We start from the raw sequence: 20,449 nt of genomic DNA on the forward strand, positions 1-20,449 counted from the left end.
CCATGGATGCCGCAGCAACGGAGATGCCGAACGCGCCTCCCTTCGGCACCGGGGGCCTGGCCGGTACCGGGGGCTACCGGGAATGGCGCTGGGCTCCTCCCGGTGAGGCGGGGCGGGGGGGTGGATGAGGCCGGGGAAGCACCGGGCGAGGGGAGGGGGTCGGGGAAGAGGCGGGGGGGGGATCCGGGCTGGGAGCGGCGGTCCCGGTGTGGCGGAGCGGGGGGGGGCACGACGACGACACCGTGGGGGGGACCCGGGGGCGGCGCGGTGTGTCGGTCGGTCCGGCAGGGGGCGCTGTGTCGGGGCGGCGGCGGCGGCGCGGGCGGCCATGGCCCGCTGGGGCCCGGCGCAGGTACCGCGGGGGGGGGGGGGGGGCGGCGGGTCCCCTCACACCCCCCCCCCCCTCGCCCCCCCCATCCCCTCACACACACCGGGACCGGGGAGTCGGCGGGGACACGGGGCGGGGAAGCGGGGGGGGACGACACACACACACGGTCCCGTCCCGCCGCCCCTCACCGCCCCCCCCCGCTCCCTCCCCCCCTCACAGGAGCCCGGGTGGGGGCCCGAGGCCTGGCAGCCGGTCCCGCCGCAGCCCCACGGTCCCCCCCCCGGGCAGGGGGAGAAGGCGACGGCGGTGCCCGAGATCTCGCTGTGGACGGTGGTGGCGGCGGTGCAGGCGGTGGAGAGGAAGGTGGAATCGCAGGCCCGGCGGCTCCTGAGCCTGGAAGGGAGAGCGGAGACGGCGGAGAAGAAAGTGTCCGGGCTGGAGAAAGCGGTGCTGGATTTCGGCAACCGGCTGGAACGCAAATGGGCCGCCTTGGCCGCCCTGGTGCAGGAGAACACGCGGCGGCTGGAGCACGTCGAGCGCCAGCTCCAGCACAGCGGCCGCTGGGCAACCAGGCCCGGGCCGGGACCCGGCGGGGACGAGGCCAAGGTAACGGGGACGGGCTCACGGTGACCAACGGGGACGAGCCCCGGCTTATGGGGATGTGCCCACAGTGACAGGGACGAGCCCAAGGTAATGGGGACGTGCCCAACGTGTCAGGGACGAGCCCAAGGTAACGGGGACGGGCCCATGGTGACAAATGGGGATGAGCCCTGGCTAATGGGGACGTGCCCAAAGTGTCAGGGACGAGCCCAAGGTAACGGGGACGGGCCCACGGTGATGAATGGGGATGAGCCCCAGCTAATGGGGACATGTCTGAAGTGACAGGGACGAGCCCCAGCTAATGGGGTTGTGCCCAAAGTGACAGGGATGAGGCCAAGGTAACAGGGACGGGCCCACGGTGACCAACGGGGACGAGCCCCGGCTAGTGGGGATGTGCCCAAAGTGTCAGGGACAAGCCCCAGCTAATGCAGACAGGCCCATGGTGACCAACGGGGATGAGCCCCAGATAATGGGGACGTGCCCAAAGTGACAGGGACAAGGCCAAGGTAATGGGGACGGGCCCATGGGGACAAATGCGACGAGCCCCAGCTAATGGGGACATGTCTGAAGTGACAGGGACATGCCCCAGTCTATGGGGATGTGCCCAAAGTGACAGGGATGAGGCCAAGGTAACAGGGACGGGCCCACGGTGACCAACGGGGACGAGCCCCAGCTAATGGGGACGTGCCCAAAGTGTCAGGGACAAGGCCAAGGTAACGGAGATGGGCACATAGTGGCAAACGGGGACAAGCCCCGGCTAATGCAGACATGTCTAAAGTGACAGGGATGAGCCCCAGCTAATGGGGATGTGCCCAAAGTGACAGGGATGAGCCCCAGCTAAGGGGGACAGGCCCACGATGACAGGGACAAGGCCAAGGTAACGGGGACGGGCCCGCGGTGATGAATGGGGACAAGCCCCAGGTAATGGGGATGTGCCCAAAGTGACAGGGACGAGCCCCAGCTAACAGGGACATACCCAAAGTGACAGGGGCAAGCCCAAGGTGACAGGGACAAGCCCCAGATAACGGGCACGTGTCCCAGGTGACAAACGGGGACAAGCTCCAGGTAACGGGAATGTCCCCAAGGCAGCGGGGATGAGCCCAAGGTAACGGGGACGTGCCCACGGTGACAAACAGGGACAAGCCCCAGCTAACAGGTACGTGCCCAAAGTGACAGGGATGAGCCCAAGGTGACAGGGACAAGCCCCAGATAACGGGCATGTGTCCCAGGTGACAAACGGGGACAAGCCCCAGGTAGCGGGAATATCCCCAAGGCAATGGGGACGAGCCCAAGGTAACGGGGACGTGCCCACGGTGACGAAGGGGGACAAGCCCCAGCTAACAGGGATGAGCCCAAAGTGACAGGGACAAGCCCCAGATAACGGGCACGTGTCCCAGGTGACAAACGGGGACAAGCCCCAGGTAACGGGAATGTCCCCAAGGCAGTGGGGATGAGCCCAAGGTAATGGGGACGTGCCCACGGTGACGAAGGGGGACAAGCCCCGGCTCACAGGGACGTGCCCAAGGTGCCTCCTGCCGTTTCAGGTGCCAGCGGCGTGCGCGGATGAGGCGGCGGGTTTGCCGGAGCCGGAGTGGGGCAGGGCGGAGAGCCGGCAGAAGGAGCTCTGCAGGGTGGCGACGAAGGGGAGCGGCGAGGCTGTGGTCTCCCTTGGTGAGGATCCGTCTCTCCTGGCGCGGTCGGACACAATCGTCACCCCCCGGGCCCGGTCGCCCCCCAGGGCTCAGTGTTGGGGCCGTTTGGGTTTAACGTCTTTATTGACGATCCCGATAAGGACGTAGAGCGTAGCGTCGGGCAGCTCGCAGGCGGCGCCAAGTTAAGCGGGAGCGTTGATCCGCATGAGGGTGGGGAGGCTCTACGGAGAGACTCGGATAGATCGGATCGATGGGTGTCGCCTTAAAAAGACTGTAGTTCCGGTATTTGTCTGTCTTTCGCTGATTTAGGACTTTCGCTGATTTAGGATCAGAGTCCCGCCAAGGGACTTTTCACTGACTCAGATTCACAAACAGCCGAAGTCGGTTACTTTGTTGAGAGCGACGGTCGCAGATTCGAGAGTGCCGTCGATAAAGTCACTGACTACGGTAGCGCTAATTACTCGAGCTTAATACGGCTCGCAAAAAATAACGCGACTACAACAACCCGGGGTAACGTTGCCCAGCGGGGGGAAAGATGCAGTGCTTGCCCAGCATGGCGTCCCGGCCTGGGGCGCAGGAAGAGAACGCAGCCCCTCGACTGCTCCCTCGCGTATCAAGTTTCTCCTCTCCCATTTGCTCCGTCCTTTTATCCCCCGGGATTACGAGGTTTCCCTCCCCTAGGTGACGCGTGGTGTGATTTGGGTGGAGAGAGGAGTGCTATAGCCGTACGCGTTTAGCATGATCTCCAAAATCTTCGTTAGCGTATACAGGGGTGTCAACGTTAATACGCATTTCGCAGGTAACGGGGCAAAAGCCAGTTACCGGGCAACGTGGTCTCTCAAGGAAACGGGGACCTGCACAAAGTCTCGGTTCTCTTGATTTTTACTGGCTCTGCTGGCGAAAAGCAGGGCTGTCCCGGCTCCCCAGGACTCCCCCGTTATTTACGTGCCCTGCGATGGCCAGACAAGCCTTCCCTCCCCTGGGCTGCGCGAGAGGGAGCAAAGCCAGCCTTAATCGCTCTTCGAGCACGGAGACTTCACCTCATCATCCAAATTCCGCAACGGGCCACAACGCTAACGGGCACGAGCTTCCACAAGGCCAAGCGCCGGGTCCTGCCCTTGGGCCACAACAACCCCGTGCAGCGCTACGGGCTTGGGGCAGTGTGGCTGGAGAGCTGGAAAAGGACCTGGGGCTTCTAATCGACAAGCGGCTGAACACGAGCCAGCAGCGTGCCCAGGTGGCCAAGAAAGCCAATGGCATCCTGGCTTGTATTAGAAATAGTGTGAGGAGCAGCAGGAGGGAGGGGATTGTCCCCCCGTACTCAGCACTGGTGAGGCCACACCTGGAGTATTGTGTCTGGTTTTGGGCACCTCAATACGAGAGAGATCTCGAGGTGCTGGAGCGAGCGCAGAGGAGGGCAACGAAGCTGGTGAAGGGCCTGGAGAATAAATCTGATGAGGAGCGACTGAAGGAGCTGGGACTGTTTAGTGTGAGGAAGAGGAGGCTGAGGGGAGACCTCATCGCTCTCTACAACTCCTTGAAAGGCCGTTGTAGAGAGGTTGGTGCTGGTCTCTTCTCACAGGTAATTAGCGCTAGAACAAGAGGGAATGGCTTCAAGCTGCAGCAGGGGAGGTTTAGGCTGGACATTAGGGAAAAATTCTTTACGGAAAGAGCGGTCGGACACGGGAACAGGCTGCCCAGGGAGGTGGTGGAGTCGCCATCCCTGGATGTGTTTAGGAGTGGTTTAGATGCGGTGTTGGGGGATGTGGTGCAGGGGAGAACTCTGTAGAGTGGGGTCGGTGGCTGGGCTCGACGATCCCGAGGGTCTTTTCCAACCTGAACGCTTCTGGGATTCTGGGAATCCGGCTTGCGGTGGCTCGTGGGCTGCCGCGCGCTCTGGGTGTCAGAACGGGCAGCGAGAGGCGACGCCTTGAACGCCTCTAAGGTTTGGTGCCCGTCGGTTGCGGGTGACAACCGTGCTTCGTGCTGCCCCCCCCCCCAACCCCGTGCGTCCGACGCACACCAACGCAGCGGTGCCAGCGTCAGCGGGGGCGCTGGGACGCTGCCGGCGTTTGTCCCTCTGTCAGCCCTGCGAGGCTTCCCCCCAAAACACCACCACCACCGTCGCCCCCCGCGCCGTGAGCGGGAGCACTGCAGGAGGAGCGGGCGTCCGCTGGGATCCCGGGACTCCGCGCGGCGTCTGCGGGAGCGGAGGGAGAGCCCTCCCGGCGCGGTCAGGACGGTGCGTGGTGGGGATTTCAGGCGACGTCCCCACGCTGTCCCCGGCAGCCTGCGTTCCTGCACGCTTTTTCGCCAGGACACGGGCCGTACATACACCCCCCCCGCCCTCCCCCCGCAGGGATTTGCCGCGGACAGCCCTAAATTTTAGCACTAATTATTTTTTGGCGAAATTTTGAAGGCTGAGTGCCTGACAGTCGCTTCTTCTTGGGGTAACCGAAGTCATTTTGCCTGGTTTGGCTGACGCCACCCCGTTTGCTGGGACGGTCCTGGGAACCCCGAGCCGCTGCTCTGGGAGCCCAGGGCCGCCACCCCCCCACGCCTCCCCCGGACACCCCCCGGCTCCCGCTGCGCGAGAGCAGCCCTTTATCGAGGCCGGGGGCTGGTGCTGGTCCCCGGTGTCAGCGGTTCGTTCCGCTGCTTCCTCCTTCCCAGGGTCTGGGGACGCCAGCTCCAAACCCGCTCCGCCGCCGCCGGCCGAGGACGGGGAGGATTCGGGTGCGAGGACCCACCTGCTGTCGGAGAAGGGAGCGGTGTCGGGGCCCCTCGGCGGGGGTGAGTCACAGCGAAGGCTGAGAACGAGCATTTGGGTTGGGCTGGGTCTGTCCCTGCCGCCGCCGCCGCCGCTGCTGCTTCCCCACAAAGCCGGGGGTTGGATCCTGCCCGCAGCGGTGCCCCTGCCTCCCCCGGGGGCCAGCGGAGCCCATCACGCCCCTGCCGGGAGCGTCTCCAGCCTTGCACGGGGTCAGGAGCTGTCGGGAATTTAAGCCATGCCATTGGGACTTCCTTAAAACTTTGAAGACCAAATCTTTTTTAAGTCTGGAAGAGCCAAAAAGAGCGGAAAACAGGGCGACCCGGGGCAAAGCGTAGCGCGAGGGTGGCTCTGCGGCTGCACGCCTGCAGACAGACCCTCCTCCCTGCTCCCGGAAGGTTTTGCTTTGACCCTTTTCCCCAGATTCACCCACCTGAACTCTGCCGTTCGTGACAAAATTCCACCCGGGACTCTGCGGCCTCAGTTTTTGCCTTCGGGTTTCCTCAGTTTTGGTTTCCTTTCGAGTCTTGGCGTTGCCAGGCCAGCAGCCGTCCCTGAGCTCCACCAGGTCACCCCCACGAGGTGCCAGTGCCCCTTCCCCCCTCGCGTGCCCTTCTCCCGCGTTGCTCTCGGTGAAGCCTTCCCGCTCCTTTTCTAACGGCCCGTTTGCTGGTTCGTGTCGCCAACGCGCCGGCGTGCGGCGGGGGGGGGGGAAGCTCAGCTCCCGCACTGGCACTGCGGGCACGGGGAGAGCTTTCCCTGCCGGGAATGAACCTCTGTCTCTCGGCAGGTGAGAAGATCGTCATCAAGACCGAAGAGCAGCAGCCCCAGGAGGAAGGAGCTGAACTCCTGGCTCTGCCGCAGGCACCCTCGGGGAGCCTGGAGGAGGAGGTTCCCCTGAGCCAGGAGCAGCCGGTGTCCTGGCAGAGCCACGCCGGCTTGGACGAGCAGAAGGCGGCAGGAGAGGCCTTCGGGGACTTCTGCAAACACGGGGCCGCCCAGCCTGAATTCAAGCCCGTGGTGGTGCCGGTGGAAGCTCACCCTGCCCCGGGTTTGCCTTTCCCGGCGGAGCACGTGCTCGGCGTGGGGACTGACCAGCCCTTCGCCCTGCCCCAGGGAATGCCGCTGGGAGAAGACGTGACCACGGAGACGGCCTCGTCCCAGCCCACCTTGGAGGAGCTTCGTCCCTGCGCCGTGGGGGAAGAGCCCCGCGCGCTCCCCTTGGGCTGGAAGAGCGTCCGGCTGAAGCGCAACCTCCTGGCGCGGCAGCAGAGCCACCAGGCGAGGAAGAGCAACGGCTCCTTCATCTGCACGGCCTGCGGCAAGAGCCTGGCCCACCACGCCGCGCTGCTGCGGCACCAGCGCCTGCACACGGGCGAGCGGCCCTTCCAGTGCCCTGCCTGCGGGAAGAGCTTCAACGAGAAGTCCAACCTCAACAAACACTACCGCATCCACACCGGAGAGCGGCCCTACCGCTGCCCGGCCTGCGGCAAGGGCTTCATCCAGAAGCACCACCTCCAGAAGCACCAGCGCATCCACGGGGTGCAGCTGCGGGGCGGGTGGGCCGGCCGGCCGGCGCGGGCCAGCGCCGCCGGGGAGCGGCTCTACCGTTGCATCGAGTGCACGGAGAGCTTCCCCCAAAAAGCCTCGCTGGAGGAACACCAGCGCCGGCACACCCAGCAGCGGCCCTTCCAGTGCAACGGCTGCAGCAAGAGTTTCCGGCACCGGCAGTCTCTGAACCACCACCAAAAAGTTCACGCCGTGGCCAGCTCGCCTGCCGTCAGCTTGCCCATCCACGAGACCAGCCCCTGCAAAGCTTTGACCCAGGATAATCCGTAGCGCGAGGGCTGGAGAAGGGAAGGGGCGGCGTTTCTCCGGGCTGCTCCGCAGAGGTGCAGCAGCCTGCGACGACGGCACACGCCCGGCAGCTGGTGTGGCACCGCCGTGGGGCTCGTGGCACCGCCGTGGGGCTCCGCACCGCTGGGTCTCCAGGAGGAGGAGGAGGAGGAGGAGGAGGATGGAGGCAGGTTGATGTGCTGCGCGGGCAGGAAAACGCGCCGGGGGTGAAGAGACTGGCCCAAGAGGCAACGGAGAAGGTTCGGTAGCCGGGGCTGAGCCAGGTTGTGCCGCCGCCCCGTGGAAGAGGGATTCGGCTGAGGAGCCGGATTCGGCTGCGTCGGGTCCGGCGGGGCGGGCAGCGGCGCGGTCGAACTCAGGGTTATTCAGACACTACCAGCGTGGAGGGGGCGTTGGGTGGCCCGGGAAGGGGCTGTTGCGGCCGGGCAGCAGCCGGGGTCATCGTGTTGTCCCCAAAGCATCAATCGGACGAGCCGGGAAGAGACTCGGATAAAAGACTGGGCTGACGGTGGTCTCCGGTTGTGGTCTCGGGGCGGGCTCGGGGAGGGGACGACTGGGATCGCGCCGAAGGGAGTTTGGGTACGCGATCCCTGTAAATCATAACATACGTCTCTCCCGTGGGTGCGGCTCCTGCTCGGCACCCCAGGGGCAGCCACCCCGTGTGTCCCCCCCTCCCCGGCATCCCATCCGTGTGACGCGCGAGGTCCTTTGCTCTGGGGGGGGGCGGGGAAGAGCCCAGCCCTCGCCCCGGGCGGTGTTGGTCACCCTTAATGAGGCCTTGATTAAGGCAGGCGAGGAGCCCTGAGGGGCCCCTGGACTCGCTGCCAGGGAGGAGAAGGCCACGGGCCAGGAGGGGAGGATCGCGGAGCCCCCCTACGGCAATACGGACCTGCCTGATGGGAACGCGGAGCTGCCCCATAGGAATGTAGGAGCCGCCCCGCAGGAATGCGGGGGCTGAGATGCCAGGGACCCACGGGACTCCCTCCCTCCCTGCCTGTGGCCCTGCCCTTCCCCGGTCCCCTTGGCCGCTCGTCCTGTCCCCTGCGGAGGGCTCGACCTTCCTGGCCGTGGTCGGGGTGTCCCCAGGGCTCGGCCCCCTGTGCCCGCTGTGTTTGTCCCCATGTAGGAGCACCCAGCACGGCTCCGTGGGCCCCGGCAGCCCGAGTCCCCCCATGGACCTGCCCTGGTCCACGGGGGCAGCATTCGCAAGGCAGTGGCACCCCGGGGCACAGACAGTGCCCCTGTCCCCGCGCTTCGGCCCAGGGGGTGACAGGTGACATCCCTGGGGTGTGTGGTTGACAATCCTGCCGGTGTCCTGGTGGCACCCAGGGTGATGGTGACATCCTGGGGGACAGTGGTGGGCGACAACACCCCGGAGACACCCCTACTGTGGCTCTGCCCTCACCCAGCGTGGCTGCTGCCATGGGCTGAGGTTTGGTGGCCGTTTCCACTGAGGGCACCCACGTCACCTGCGGGCAGCGTGGCTCGGCGGGTGGCGGGAGCTGGGGGGGTCCCCAGGGCTTGGACTGCCCCAGGCAGAGCACCGGGGGGTGGTCCTGCCCCTCTGCCCGGCCCTGGGGCTCACGCCAGGGTGCTGGGTCCAGTGCAAGGGGCTGGGATGTACTGGGGGGTGTCCAGCAAGGCCTGGGATGGTGGCAAAGGACCACAACGTCCCCTTGCATGGCCCCGTGTGGCCGCGGAGGCTCAGGGACTCCTCACGGTGACAGGAGGGGACACAGAGGCTGCGGGGCCTCGTGGTCCCGCTGCCCCAGCCCCGCTCTCGGGCCTGCCCCGGCCCCCGCTGCAACGGCAGCTGACGGTCCCAAGCCATCCCCGCGCCCTCGCCCCTGGGACACTCCCTGGGGGCTTGGCCACCGTGCGCAGAAGGGGGTGAGGGAGCTGCTGGCGATGACCCCATGCCCCCCCCCTGCGCCCCCTCCCCCAGGCTGGAGCTGCCCTTTGCCTGGTTACCCCATCCCCGGCAGCGCGCGAGGGGGCCAGCTCAGCACCCCCCGCCAGGAACCGGGCAGCTGGTACAGACAAATACTTTATTGACTCCGTAGCCTGAGAAAAGGGTCTGGGATTTCACGGGAAACGCCGGTCCCAGTCACAACGGCTTCAGAAGGAAAGCTCTGGGCTGGGGCGCTTGGCCCCCGGGAGGGGCCGGCCCCTCCACGCCACCCAGGCATCACCCACCAGCGATACCGTCACACCGTCACTGGGATCGACGGGGGGGTCTCTACCTGGGTTGGGATGACCAGTTTGGTCACTACAGGCTGTGCCGGAGCACCAGACCCACCGTCACCGCGCCACCATAAGGCATCAACCATCCCCGCATCCTCCCGGGCTTGGCAGGAGGCAGCGTCATCCCTTGGGGACGCGGGGCCAACGTGTCTGCCACCGTCACCTCCTCACGGCTGCGGTCCAGGCACGCGCCGCAATCCCGGGGGGACGGGATTGTGAGAAACCAGGCCCGAGGAGCAGTGGGACGTCGTGGTGTGTCGTCCCCAAGGAGCAGCTTTGACGCCGCCGTCCCTCCCGCGGGGCAGGGGGGTGGCCGGGCACCTCTCGGCGCTGAGCGTTACACCAGGACGCGGCACGGGCATTTCCTCGGTGCCCAAAACGCGCTGCCCGCAGCAGCCCACCAGGACCTCGCGAAGGGCCAGGAATGAAAAATCCGAGCAGCAAACCGGTTCCTCGCGCTCCCCGCCGGGAGAGGGACAGAGACACAGTGACGTCAAATAATTACATCAAGCAACTCAATGGAAAAAAAAAACCCAAACAAACAAAACACACACAGACACACACAAAGAAAACTAAACTCAAAAAGAGTTCTAACCGCTGCTCCGTTTGGTCTGCACGGCGATGCCCCCAGGAATGATTTTCCTCTCTCTGTCTGTACACGATTCCATGCCACCAGGAATGGTTTCCTCTCTCTGTACACGAGTCGCGCTTCCCAGCGGCGCACGTGACGCACGCGGGGCTCTGGCCCGTGGACGCGAGCAGTTGGGAGCGATTCCTGGGGAGGCCGGAGCCGCACCTGGGCTGGTTGCCGTCACTCGCCGGGCTCCGCTGACCCGCGGGCTTCTTGGGCAGGTCTCACTCCGCGAGACGTTTGAGGTAGTTCGCAGAACTAGTCTTCACACAGGATTAGTTACAGTGGGATTTCGCACGTGAGTCGGTTTGGAGAGTTGGGGGGGGGTTTGGAGAATGGGGAGGAGGGGGGGGTTCCTTCCGCAGCCGACGCGCCTGAGCCCCCCAGGAGGGGTCCTGGCGCCGACCGCCGCTGCCGCGGCGCAGGGGTAATCTCACCCCTGAGTTATGTCTAAAGTGACTCTCCGTCTGTGCAGGCTGGTCCTGAGGGAGTTCGCTCTCGCGGGCGTTCCTGGCTGTCGCGGGACGACCCCCTTGGGGAAGGAGCGCTGCTGGCACCTCGGAAACGCCCGCGGCGCAAGCCGAAAATGTCGCGCTGCGATTTGTTCGACGTCTCTCCTAACGCAAGGCTCGGGTGTTCCCCGCCTGATCGAGCGGGTTTCCTCAGGAGAGCGAGTTACTCAAGAAGCGTGGCCAGGACGCGGTGGGGTCTTGGAGATGCCGCACTCTCTTCATCCGGCGTCTTGGGTCAAGAAATTTTGTCAGTGAGGCGAAAAGCTCCTTGGGAATCCCGCCTGGCTCGCCAGCTTCATTCCCTTCTCTCTGTGTCCTCTTCGCCGGTGTCGCTGGATTTCCAGACGCGAGGGGGGGGGTCAGCTCCGACAGCAAATAACGGGTGAGCTCGACGGCTGTTTGCGATTCCTCTAGCTGGGCTGCAGGGTTTGTACCCGGTAACCTCCCAGCAAGGTCAGCTTGAGAAAACTTCACGCGTCAGCCAGCGGACGCGAGAGTCCGAGGAATGATAAAGCATTTTGGATCACCGGAGGCTTCTGTCGTGGCGGTATCCAACCTTTTGATTCCTTCTACAATTCAGGAAAGCTCCTAAAATCCAGCGGACAGACGGTTTCGCAGCCCCAGCGCCCCCGCCATGTGCAAAAATCCACGCTCGCGCAGTTTCTCTCAACAGTTGGGATCCCTCCCGTCGTCATTTCTCTGTCACCCCCGAAACCACCGCCCTATTTCCCAGTCTAACCACAGGCTGGGCGGCTCTCCCACCCCAGTCGTGGCAGTTCCTGTCCGGCGGTCCGAGTTCTCCGGGACCGACCGGGAGCACGTTTGCTGGAACTCCTTTGCTTGCGTTGGCCGCATTTTTCTCGGATGCCTGCGCCGCTGAGCGAGGAGCCTCCGGGCTTGCCCGCGGTTGGGGCTGCCGGGGCGCTGGCGCGACGGTGGCGGGCTGTTGCAGGGCGGCCAGGGCTTTCTGGCGCTCGTGTATTTTCTGGTGGCGCGAGAGGTGAGTCCTGCGGGTGAAGCGTTTCTTGCAGGCGGTGCAGCAATACGGCCTGTCCTGCGAGTGGATCTGCAGGTGCCGCTGGAGGGAAGAGGTGCAAGAGAGAATCTTTTTGCAATGGCTGCACTTCAGCAAAGGCTTCCTAGGAGATTTGGGACTCTGCTGTCGGGAGAAACACGTGCTGGACAGGCTCCCTCTGTCCGGTTCCTCCTTGGCCTGGCCCAGCCAGGCCCCCGCAGCGTACGTCCCGTTGCTCAGGCTGTTGGCACCTCCACAGAAAGCCCCGTAGAACTTCCTCCTCGGCCGGATCCTCAGCTCTGGGTGGACGTTCCCCCAGACCTTGGCCCCAAAGGCCCTGTCTTTTATGTGGATGCTCTGGTGAAGGTCCAGGTGGCTTTTGTCGGCGAAGCTGATCTCGCACATGGTGCATTCGTAGGGCCCCTCTTTGGCGTGGCTCCGCTGGTGGATGATGAGGTTGATTTTCAGGCGGAAGCGCTTCCCGCACTCGGTGCAGGGGTGCGACCACTCGCGCACGTCGCCACGCCGACAGTTGCCCATCAGCAGCCTGCTGCTCGGACATCTGCTCGGCTTCTTCTTGCTCTTGGCCTTGCCCTGCTCACTTTTGGGGCACTTCTGGATCTCTGGGCTGGGAGAGGGTGCGGAAACCTCTTGCAACGCCTCAGGCTCCTCTTCCTTCACCTTGACGTTTTCAGGAGGAGAAGCCCCTTCACGCGCCGCTTCATTTCCCAGTAAAAAGCCTTTCTCTGGAACGGAACGCAGGCACTGGTCATTCACCCTCCCAGGATAAACCCAGGTTGTGGTTTATCCAAAGCACCGAGCAGGCTTTTAGCAATAAAGGAGCTACCAACAAATCACGGAATCACGGGATTTTTCAGAGCTGGAAGGGACCTCTAGAGATCACCTCGTCCCACTCCCCTGCTAAAGCAGGACTGCCCAGAGCACGTCACTCAGGGCTGCGTCCAGGCGGGGCTTGAAAGTCTCCAGAGAAGGGGACTCCACACCCTCCCTGGGCAGCCTGTCCCAGGGCTCTGTCGCCCTCACCGTAGAGAAGTTTTTCCTCATATTTGATGGGAACTTCCTGTGTTCCAGCTTGTGCCCGTTACCCCTCGTCCTGTCACTGGGAACCACCGAAAAGAGTCTGGCTCCATCCTCCTTCAACCCACCCTTTAGGTACTTGTCAACATTAATCAGGTCTCCCCTCAACCTTCTCTTCTCCAGGCTAAAGAGTCCCAGCTCTCTCAGCCTTCCCTCATCAGGGAGATGCTCCAACCCCTCCATCATCTTTGTTGCCCTCCGCTGGACTCTCTCCAGCAGTTCCCTGTCCCTCTTGAACTGGGGAGCCCAAAACTGGACACAATACTCCAGTTGTGGCCTCACCAGGGCAGAGCAGAGGGGGAGGATGACCTCCCTCGACCTGCTGGCCACACTCTTCCCTACGCAGCCCAGAATTCCGTTGGCCTTCTTGGCGACAAGGGCACACTGCTGGCTCACGGATAATTGACTGTCTACCAAGACCCCCAGATCCTTTTCTTCAGAGCCGCTTTCCAGCAGGTCCACCCCTAACCTATACTGGTGCCTGACGTTCTTCCTCCCCAGGTGCAGGACCCTACGCTTGTCCTTGTTGAACCTCCTGAGGTTCTTCTCTGCCCTTGCTGAAGTCAAGGTAGATGACATCTGCTGCTCTGCCCTCGTCCAGCCAACCAATTATAACGTCCTAGAAGGCTATGAGATTGGTCAAGCATGATTCACCCTTGGTAAATCCATGTTGACCACTTCCACTAACTTCCTGCTCTTGAACGTGCTTGGATATGACATCCCGAACGAGTTGCTAAATCTGGGAACGCAGTTTGGAAAGGCGCGGGTGCCACCACAGCGTCCTGCCCACCTGCCCTGAGCAACCCAACGTGGTCTCAGGGGGCAGATCTCTTGCTCCCAGGAAGAACCAGGCTGTGGTTTGCTGCGGGGCCATCAGGGCCGGTGGCGCAAAGGGATCCACCTCTAGAACCAGGGCACCACCGACGGCCACGAGGTGTAGCCGGAAAAAAGGTCATTGAAGAGCGACAGACTGCGGTACTTCAGGCTCTTCGCTTCTGCTAAGCTTGGGACTAGGCCGGCAAACGCCAAACGTTGCGGGAGAACCGTCTCCCGCGGGGGCTGTGCAACGCCGAGGGCTGTGGCGAGCTCTCCACACCCCGCTGCGGCCCATTTGGCCGGCGTAAGCCATGCCCACAACCCGTGCCCTTTAACTGCGCACCAGTGCCAGGCACGGGCTCCGAGTCCCTGGACGAGGAAGCGCTCTGCGCATCGGCTTGACAAAACGTCAGGACCGGAACAGAGGGTGTCTGCAGGCGGCCATGCCCCTTCCTACGCCCTCTGCTCCCCACGGAGAAGAGGGCCGTGCCACGGGAAGCCACCTGAGCTCAAGGCCAGCCCTACCGTAACGCAGTGGAGCTGGAGGCAGGAAGCGTGCTGCTGCTGCCAGCTTTCCCCCCGTTTCTGAGAGAAGGAACCCCAACCGTTGTTCTTTCTGCAGAGACGATAGGGTTGAAACACCCACCGCTAGCCCCTTCCCTTGCTCGGTGCCCGAAGAGAGGCCTCCAGGTTTCTTCTCCTTCCCCGTTTCAAGCAGGGTAGCGAGTTGCTTCCTGCCTGCGGGGCCCCGTGTCCCCCCTGCGCCGGGTTACTCACGGCTGCCAGGCTCGGCCGGGTCCTCTTCCACCTCTTCCTCGGGCTGATCCTCCCTGCGCAGCTCCCCTTTTTGCGCGCTCAGGGACATGACGTTCATCACCAGGATGGGGAGTTCCGCTGGCAGAGAGGAGCAATTTTTAGCAACTTTTTTTAACGCGGGAGCTCACGCTTTCCTGCTTTGGTATGATGCTCGCCCAAGGTGTGTTGGGAGCGTGCCGAAGAGCCAGAGGGAGCTACGGCTCAAGAAGCCACGACATGTTGCGCCAGGGGAGGTTTAGGATGGATATGAGGAAAAATTTCTCCAGGGAAAGGATTGTCGAGCATTGGAACAGGCTGCCCTGGGCAGTGGGGGAGTCGCCATCCCTGGGGGGATTTAAAAGCCGGGCCAACGTGGTGCTGAGGGACGTGGGGTAGTGGTGGGCTCGGCAGGGCTGGGCTAACGGTTGGACTCCATGATCCTCAAGGTTCTTTCCAACCTCAATGATTCTACGGAAAGCACGTGAGGTGTTAGAAGGAACCGGAGTGAAGCCACACACGAGGACCAAAAGCAGAGAGAGGGCTGGGAGGAAAGTCACCAAGGTGCTGCGTGCTGTCACCTCTGTAGAGCAACCTCATCCCTCCTAAACCCTCCCCAGCAACTCTACAGGCAGTATTCCTTGCGTTCAGGACCTGGAACCCCGTCCGTTTTCCCTGGAAGCACGGTGACCTGCCATGCTGTGTCCCACAGACGCTGCTGGGAGACCTTCCTGACAGAGCTGGGACAGGAACGGCCCGGGAAAGCAAGTCCTCCCGGCACCGACGTTAAGTTACCTGTGTCAGCTTCCGTGGAGACTTTATCTTCTCCCAAAGCCTCTTCCTTCTGGTCCATCTCTTCTGGTGTCCGCGGGGACTTCTGACCGTCTGGGACGCTTGTCTGCAGGGGCTCCTGATCGCCTGGGACGCCTGTTTGGGGGGACTCCTGATCATCTCCCACCTGTGCTTGCGGGGACTCTTGACAATCTCGGATGTCTGTCTGCAGGGGCTCCTGCCCGTCTCCGATACGTGTCAGCGGGGGTTCCTGACCGTCTTTGCCGCAGAGCTCTTCATCCCTCTCCATCCAGGACAGGACGTCAGGCTTGGAGACATCACAGCCTGCTCACGGGGCAGAGGAGCATCGTGTTTTACCAGGAACCGGCTGCACCTTTATTCCGTCAAACTCTCAAGGTGCCCCTTCCCTCCCTAACCCCAGGGCTAGCAGCGGTACGGACAGACACAAAGAAATTATCCGTGCTCCAACAGGAAAGGCGGTGCTGCTGTCTTGGCCCCGTGGCAGGGCCCACCCAGGAGCGCAGCTGCAGCTCAAGTCCAGAGAAGACCTAAATAGCAGAACACGAACTAAAATATCAAAGGAGAGGGACGGCCTCTGCCTACGTAACGTCTTTTTCCTCTCTACCCGTCAGCACTCGACAAACCAACCCCCGAACACACGCTCGGGGCTCGTGACACTCGTGGGTGACGCTTCCCGAGGGACTGAGCCTGCCCTGCCTCTGCGCCCCCCCCACCGCTCACCTGGGGCTTCTTTAGCCCCCAACTCCTCAGTCCTGCAGCAAAGAGCCCACGCAATTCTTCTCCTCTTGCCTCTGTCAGGGTCTGCCTGGCCCTTTCCAGCGGCTCCTACCTTCTAGCCCAGCCTTCGCGCTCTTTAACCATTGATTTTTCCAGCTGTCCCATGCCGTGCCCCAAGGCTCTCCTGACCTCCTGACTAGCGGAGCTGCTCCCGCCTCCTCCTCCCACCCCAGATTCCCAGGTTCCTCACTTCCCACCACGTCTCCTCTCACAACCAAGGCACCAGGAGTGTTTTTGGAAGCCCTAGGGCTCACGCATGGCATCAGGTGAAGAAGGATTGCCCAACTGCACAGAAAGAGGACTGGAAGGGATCACAAGAGGTCCATCCCACCGCTCCAGACTCCATCCCAGTCCCTCCTGACAGGCTTTGTCTGGTTTTCTCCACAGGATTCATCTGACCAAGCACAAACGTTCCTCTTGGAAGAAAGATTCCAGGTACTCCGTGGAGGTTTAGTCAACGCAGTCAACAAACCCTCAGAGCAGTTCATTCCCAACACGGACACTGCTGGGAGATGTCCTGACAAAGCTGAGACTGGAGCTGCCACCTCCTCCTGGCACCCCCGACTTACCTGTGTCAGCTTCCACGGGGAATTCGTCTTCTCCCAAAGCCTCTTTCATCTGGTCCGTCTCTTCTGGTGCCCCCGGGAGCTCCTGATCGTCTCCGACACCTGTCAGCAGGAGCTCCTGACCGTCTCGGACACAGAGCTCTTCATCCCTCTCGATCCGGGACAGGATGTCAGGCTTGGACACGGCATAGTCTGCTCGTGGGGCGGAGGAGCAGAGGACAGCGTGGTTAATTAGGAAACTGGCTGCCCCTTCATTAGGTCGAACTCCCAAACGTTTCCGAGCACCCCTTCTCTGAGCACCCCTTCTCTCCCTGACCCCGGAGCCTGCAGCAGTACCGACAGACGCAAACATATTACTCGTACGGAAACACGGAAAAACTGTGACGTCGGTTCCTTGGTCCTGTGTTGGGACTCGCCCATGAGCTGCAGCTCAAGTACAGAGAGTATCTAAATAACAGAACGTGACCTAAAATCTTAAAGGAAAGAGGAAGGTTTGTCTTTAACATTTTCCTCCCGTTTCGGCTTTAGCAGTGATTTGAAAAGCAACTCTTCCGAGCCATCGCTCCGGAGCAGGGACAGAAACCAACCTGCTCCGTAGAGATGTCGGTGCCAGGCGGGACCAGGAGGGGAACAGGTTTGTTCTGTTTCTCCAAAATATTACCGAGAAAAGCGAAGCCTCAACTTGAGCAGCTGCACAGACCAGCGCGGTACGAGTCACGCCGAAGAAACGGCTTTTGGTGGGGAATGTCTTACAGCCCAAATCACCCAAGAACGTCAGGTGGCCTCAGAAAGACCGAGCGTGATTCGGTCAGTTCTTTAGGCAGGTACATGGAAACGTCCCTGTCGCTTCCCAGAGGGGCTTTAACAGACAGAAAAACAAGTTCAAGGTGCGATTATCAGACTTCACCCAGAGAATTCCTGAACTGTGCTGGAAGATGGTTCCCTGACCCTGGAATCCACTTACATCGTCATCAGGAACAGCATCTCACGTGGATATTTTGTATAATTGATATTGTTCGTACTGTTATCGCCACTATTATTTCCTACAGCCATCTCTTACAGACATTGCTCATTCCTTACAAGCAGGGAGGAGGGAAAATACGTGGGTCTGACTGCCAGGAGGGGTTCTGCTGGCGATGGGCCTCCAGCCCCACCGAACCAGGCCGTGGGTCGGGGTCCAGCCCTCCCCGCCGGCGCGGCGCAGCCCCTGTGCCTTACCCAGGGAGATCAGCATCTCGTAGTTCCCCCTCATCACGGCCCGGTACAGATCCTTCTGCCAGCGGTCCAGCCTCTCCCACTCCTGCTCGTTGAAGTACACCGAAATGTCATCGAAGGTGATCGGTACCTGGAATCACAAGTATGACGCGCTCGGTGACTCCTGGTGCGCTTGGGTAACGAAAACAGGCGCGTGCAAGTCAGCGCTTGGCTTTGGTTGCCGGAGCTCCGGGCAGGCACACAGCAAAGCGTGTCTGGCCACATCAGGGCTTGCGAGCACTGGCAGCCCAGAACCCCCCCGCAGCCTGGGCTCATCCCCAGCAGCGTGGGCAGCAGGGCGAGGGGGGGATTCTGCCCCTCTGCTCCGCTCTGGGGAGACCCCCCTGCAGTGCTGCCTCCAGCGCTGGGGCCTCAGCACAGGAGAGACACGGAGCTGTTGGAGCGGGGCCAGAGGAGGCCCCGGAGATGCTGGGAGGGCTGGAGCCCCTCTGCTGTGGGGACAGGCTGAGAGAGCTGGGGGGGTTCAGCCTGGAGAAGAGAAGGCTCCGCGGAGACCTTCCAGCCCCTTCCAGTCCCTCAAGGGGCTCCAGGAAAGCTGGGGAGGGACTCTGGAGCAGGGAGGGGAGCCATGGGATGAGGGGGAAGGGTTTTCCACTGACAGAGGGGAGACTGAGATGAGATGTGAGGCAGAAATTGTTGGCTGTGAGGGGGGTGAGCCCCTGGCCCAGGTTGCCCAGAGAAGCTGTGGCTGCCCCATCCCTGGAGGGGTTCAAGGCCAGGTTGGACGGGGCTTGGAGCAACCTGGGCTGGTGGGAGGTGTCCCTGCCCAGGGCAGGGGGTGGCACTGGATGATCCTTAAGGTCCCTTCCCACCCAAATCAGTCTGTGGTTCCAAGTCCAAGCCTCGCAGGCACTCAGCCCCCGAGCCCACTGCTAAAATCCCTCCGGCATTCCCTAAACCCCATGGTTTAGATGGTTTTGGTGGTGGCACCGGTGCTTCCAGGGGCCGGGCCAGATGCCGTTACCTTGGGGACCTCTCCCCGAGATCCGGGGGGCAGCCGCAGGATCCAGAAGTTCCTGTTCTTCAGGAGATTCTCCACGTTGTCCAGCCGCTGCTGGAGGTGCCCGTAGTCCTGCAGGAGGTTGCCCAGGGCGGCCAGGTTGTTGCCCAGCTCCCCGACCAGGTTCTCGCAGGCCAGCAGCCTCCGCTCGGCTTTTTCCGTCCGGCTCCGCAGCTCCTGCAGCTGCTGGGCCTCCACCTGCCCCGCCGTGGCCCGTGGCCCCATGGCCTTGCGCCGGGGGGTGCCTGAGACCTGGGGGGGGGTGTGAAAAAGAGACGTCAAGCGCAGCAGGGGGAGGCCCAAGGGACCCCCACATCCCACAGGGGACAGGCCAGACGCCGGCTGCAACCACCCCCATCCCTCAGGACCCCTGGGAGACTCCCCCCACCTCCATCCAGACCCCACGACCAGCATCCTTGGGGTGCCCCCCAGGCCCCCCTGTCCCCCAGGGACCGGCACCCCAAGGGGACCCCCGACCTCAGGGCGTCCACCGGCCCCACCTCCCCCATCCCCCCAAGGGGACCCCCCCCCCCCATCCCCAAGGTGTCCCCAATCCCCCCTCCCCCAGCACCCCAAAAGGACCCCCCACTCAGCCCCGGGGTGTCCCCAGCCCCCCTGAACCGGCACCCCAAGGGAACTCTGTCTCCGAGGTGTCCCCCATCCCTCAGGACCGTCCCCCCAATGAGGACCCCCATCCCCAGGGTGTCCCCAGACCCCTGTCCCTCCAGGGACTGTCCCCCCAAGGGGACCCCCGGCCCCAGGGTGTCCCCTGGCCCCACCTCCCTCATTCCCCCAAGGGACCCCCCCCGGCATCCCCGGCGTGTCCCCAGGCCCCTCCCGCCCGGCACCCCAAGGGGACCCCCTCCTTGTCCCCGAATTGCCCCACAGCCCCCCCAAAGGGACCCTCCCCCTCAACCCCAGGGTGTCCCCAGCCCCCCTGAACCGGCAGCCACCAAGGGGACCCCCCCCCCTCCCCTCATCCCCGGGGTGTCGCCAACCCACCCTCCCCCGGCACCCTAAAGGGACACCCCCCCCCCCCCCCCCTCGTCCCCAGGGTGTCCCCACCCTCCCTGAACCGGCACCCCAAGGAGACCCTGTCCCCGGGGTGTCCCCACCCTCCCTGAACCACCCCAAAGGGACCCCCCTCCCCTTATCCTGGGGGGGGGTCCCCAGCCCCCCACCCCGTCCCTCAGAACCGGCACCCCGGGGACACTCCCCCCCCCCCCCCCCCCCCCCGCCTCCCTCCCCCGGGCCGCGGGCCGCAGCCTCGGCGACCGGCGGGGCCCGTACCGCCGCCGTGCCCGGGCAGACCCCGGCGGGGGGAGACTCCCGCCCCCCGCGGGCCCGGTCCTGGCCCTCACCTGAGGGGGGCCCCGGCGGGACATGGCCGCCGCCGCCGCCGCCACCGGGCCCGCGCGCCCCGCGGCCGCGCCGCCCGCCGGGCCGTGAGGGGGCGCTGCAGGAGGGGGCGGGGCCAGGCGCGCGGCGGGGGCGCCCCCTGGCGGCCGGGAGGAGGCGCGGCGGGGCCGGCGAGCGCCGGTGACACCCCGGGGCCACCGGGGCCACCCCCCCCCCCCCCCCCCCCCCACCCGGTACCCCACCGAGCGCTCCCACAGCCCGGGACACCGCTGAATGTCCCGAACCCCCGGGGACAGCGATCTGCAGAAAAGCCGGTGCCACCGACCCCGCACCCCATTGATTGT

General features: G+C 63.7%; 3 protein-coding genes across 4 annotated transcripts in view; 1 reads left to right on the forward strand and 2 right to left on the reverse strand.

Moving 5' to 3' along the window:
* Positions 1-315: 315 nt before the first annotated feature.
* On the forward strand, positions 316-7,713 carry LOC128904785 (zinc finger protein 398-like). 2 transcript variants are annotated; one of them, XM_054189493.1, is made up of 5 exons: positions 316-352; positions 548-934; positions 2,473-2,599; positions 5,254-5,373; positions 6,141-7,713. In XM_054189493.1, the coding sequence occupies exons 1-5, from the start codon at positions 329-331 to the stop codon at positions 7,187-7,189; spliced, it is 1,707 nt and encodes a 568-aa protein (XP_054045468.1). In that variant the 5' UTR covers positions 316-328; the 3' UTR covers positions 7,190-7,713. The 2 variants fall into 2 exon arrangements, with proteins under 2 accessions (XP_054045468.1, XP_054045469.1); XM_054189494.1 differs by lacking the exon at positions 5,254-5,373.
* Positions 7,714-9,241: 1,528 nt separating this feature from the next.
* LOC128904780 (zinc finger protein 777-like) lies at positions 9,242-20,174 on the reverse strand. Its single transcript, XM_054189480.1, has 7 exons — positions 20,108-20,174; positions 18,711-18,998; positions 17,690-17,816; positions 16,475-16,663; positions 15,111-15,431; positions 14,301-14,417; positions 9,242-12,355 (listed from the first exon to the last, which is right to left on the reverse strand). Exons 1-7 carry the CDS (start codon positions 20,129-20,131, stop codon positions 11,286-11,288), a joined length of 2,136 nt encoding a protein of 711 aa, XP_054045455.1. The 5' UTR covers positions 20,132-20,174; the 3' UTR covers positions 9,242-11,285.
* LOC128904794 (uncharacterized) overlaps positions 18,185-20,449 on the reverse strand; it is a 137,243-nt gene continuing 134,978 nt past the window's right edge. The window contains exon 3 of the mRNA XM_054189520.1: positions 18,185-18,214. The gene's annotated coding sequence lies outside the window, so the exon portion shown is untranslated. The remainder of the gene's footprint in view (positions 18,215-20,449) is intronic.

Source organism: Rissa tridactyla, chromosome 2, assembly GCF_028500815.1.
Source record: "Rissa tridactyla isolate bRisTri1 chromosome 2, bRisTri1.patW.cur.20221130, whole genome shotgun sequence".
In the NCBI taxonomy this organism is placed as follows: Eukaryota; Metazoa; Chordata; class Aves; order Charadriiformes; family Laridae; genus Rissa; species Rissa tridactyla.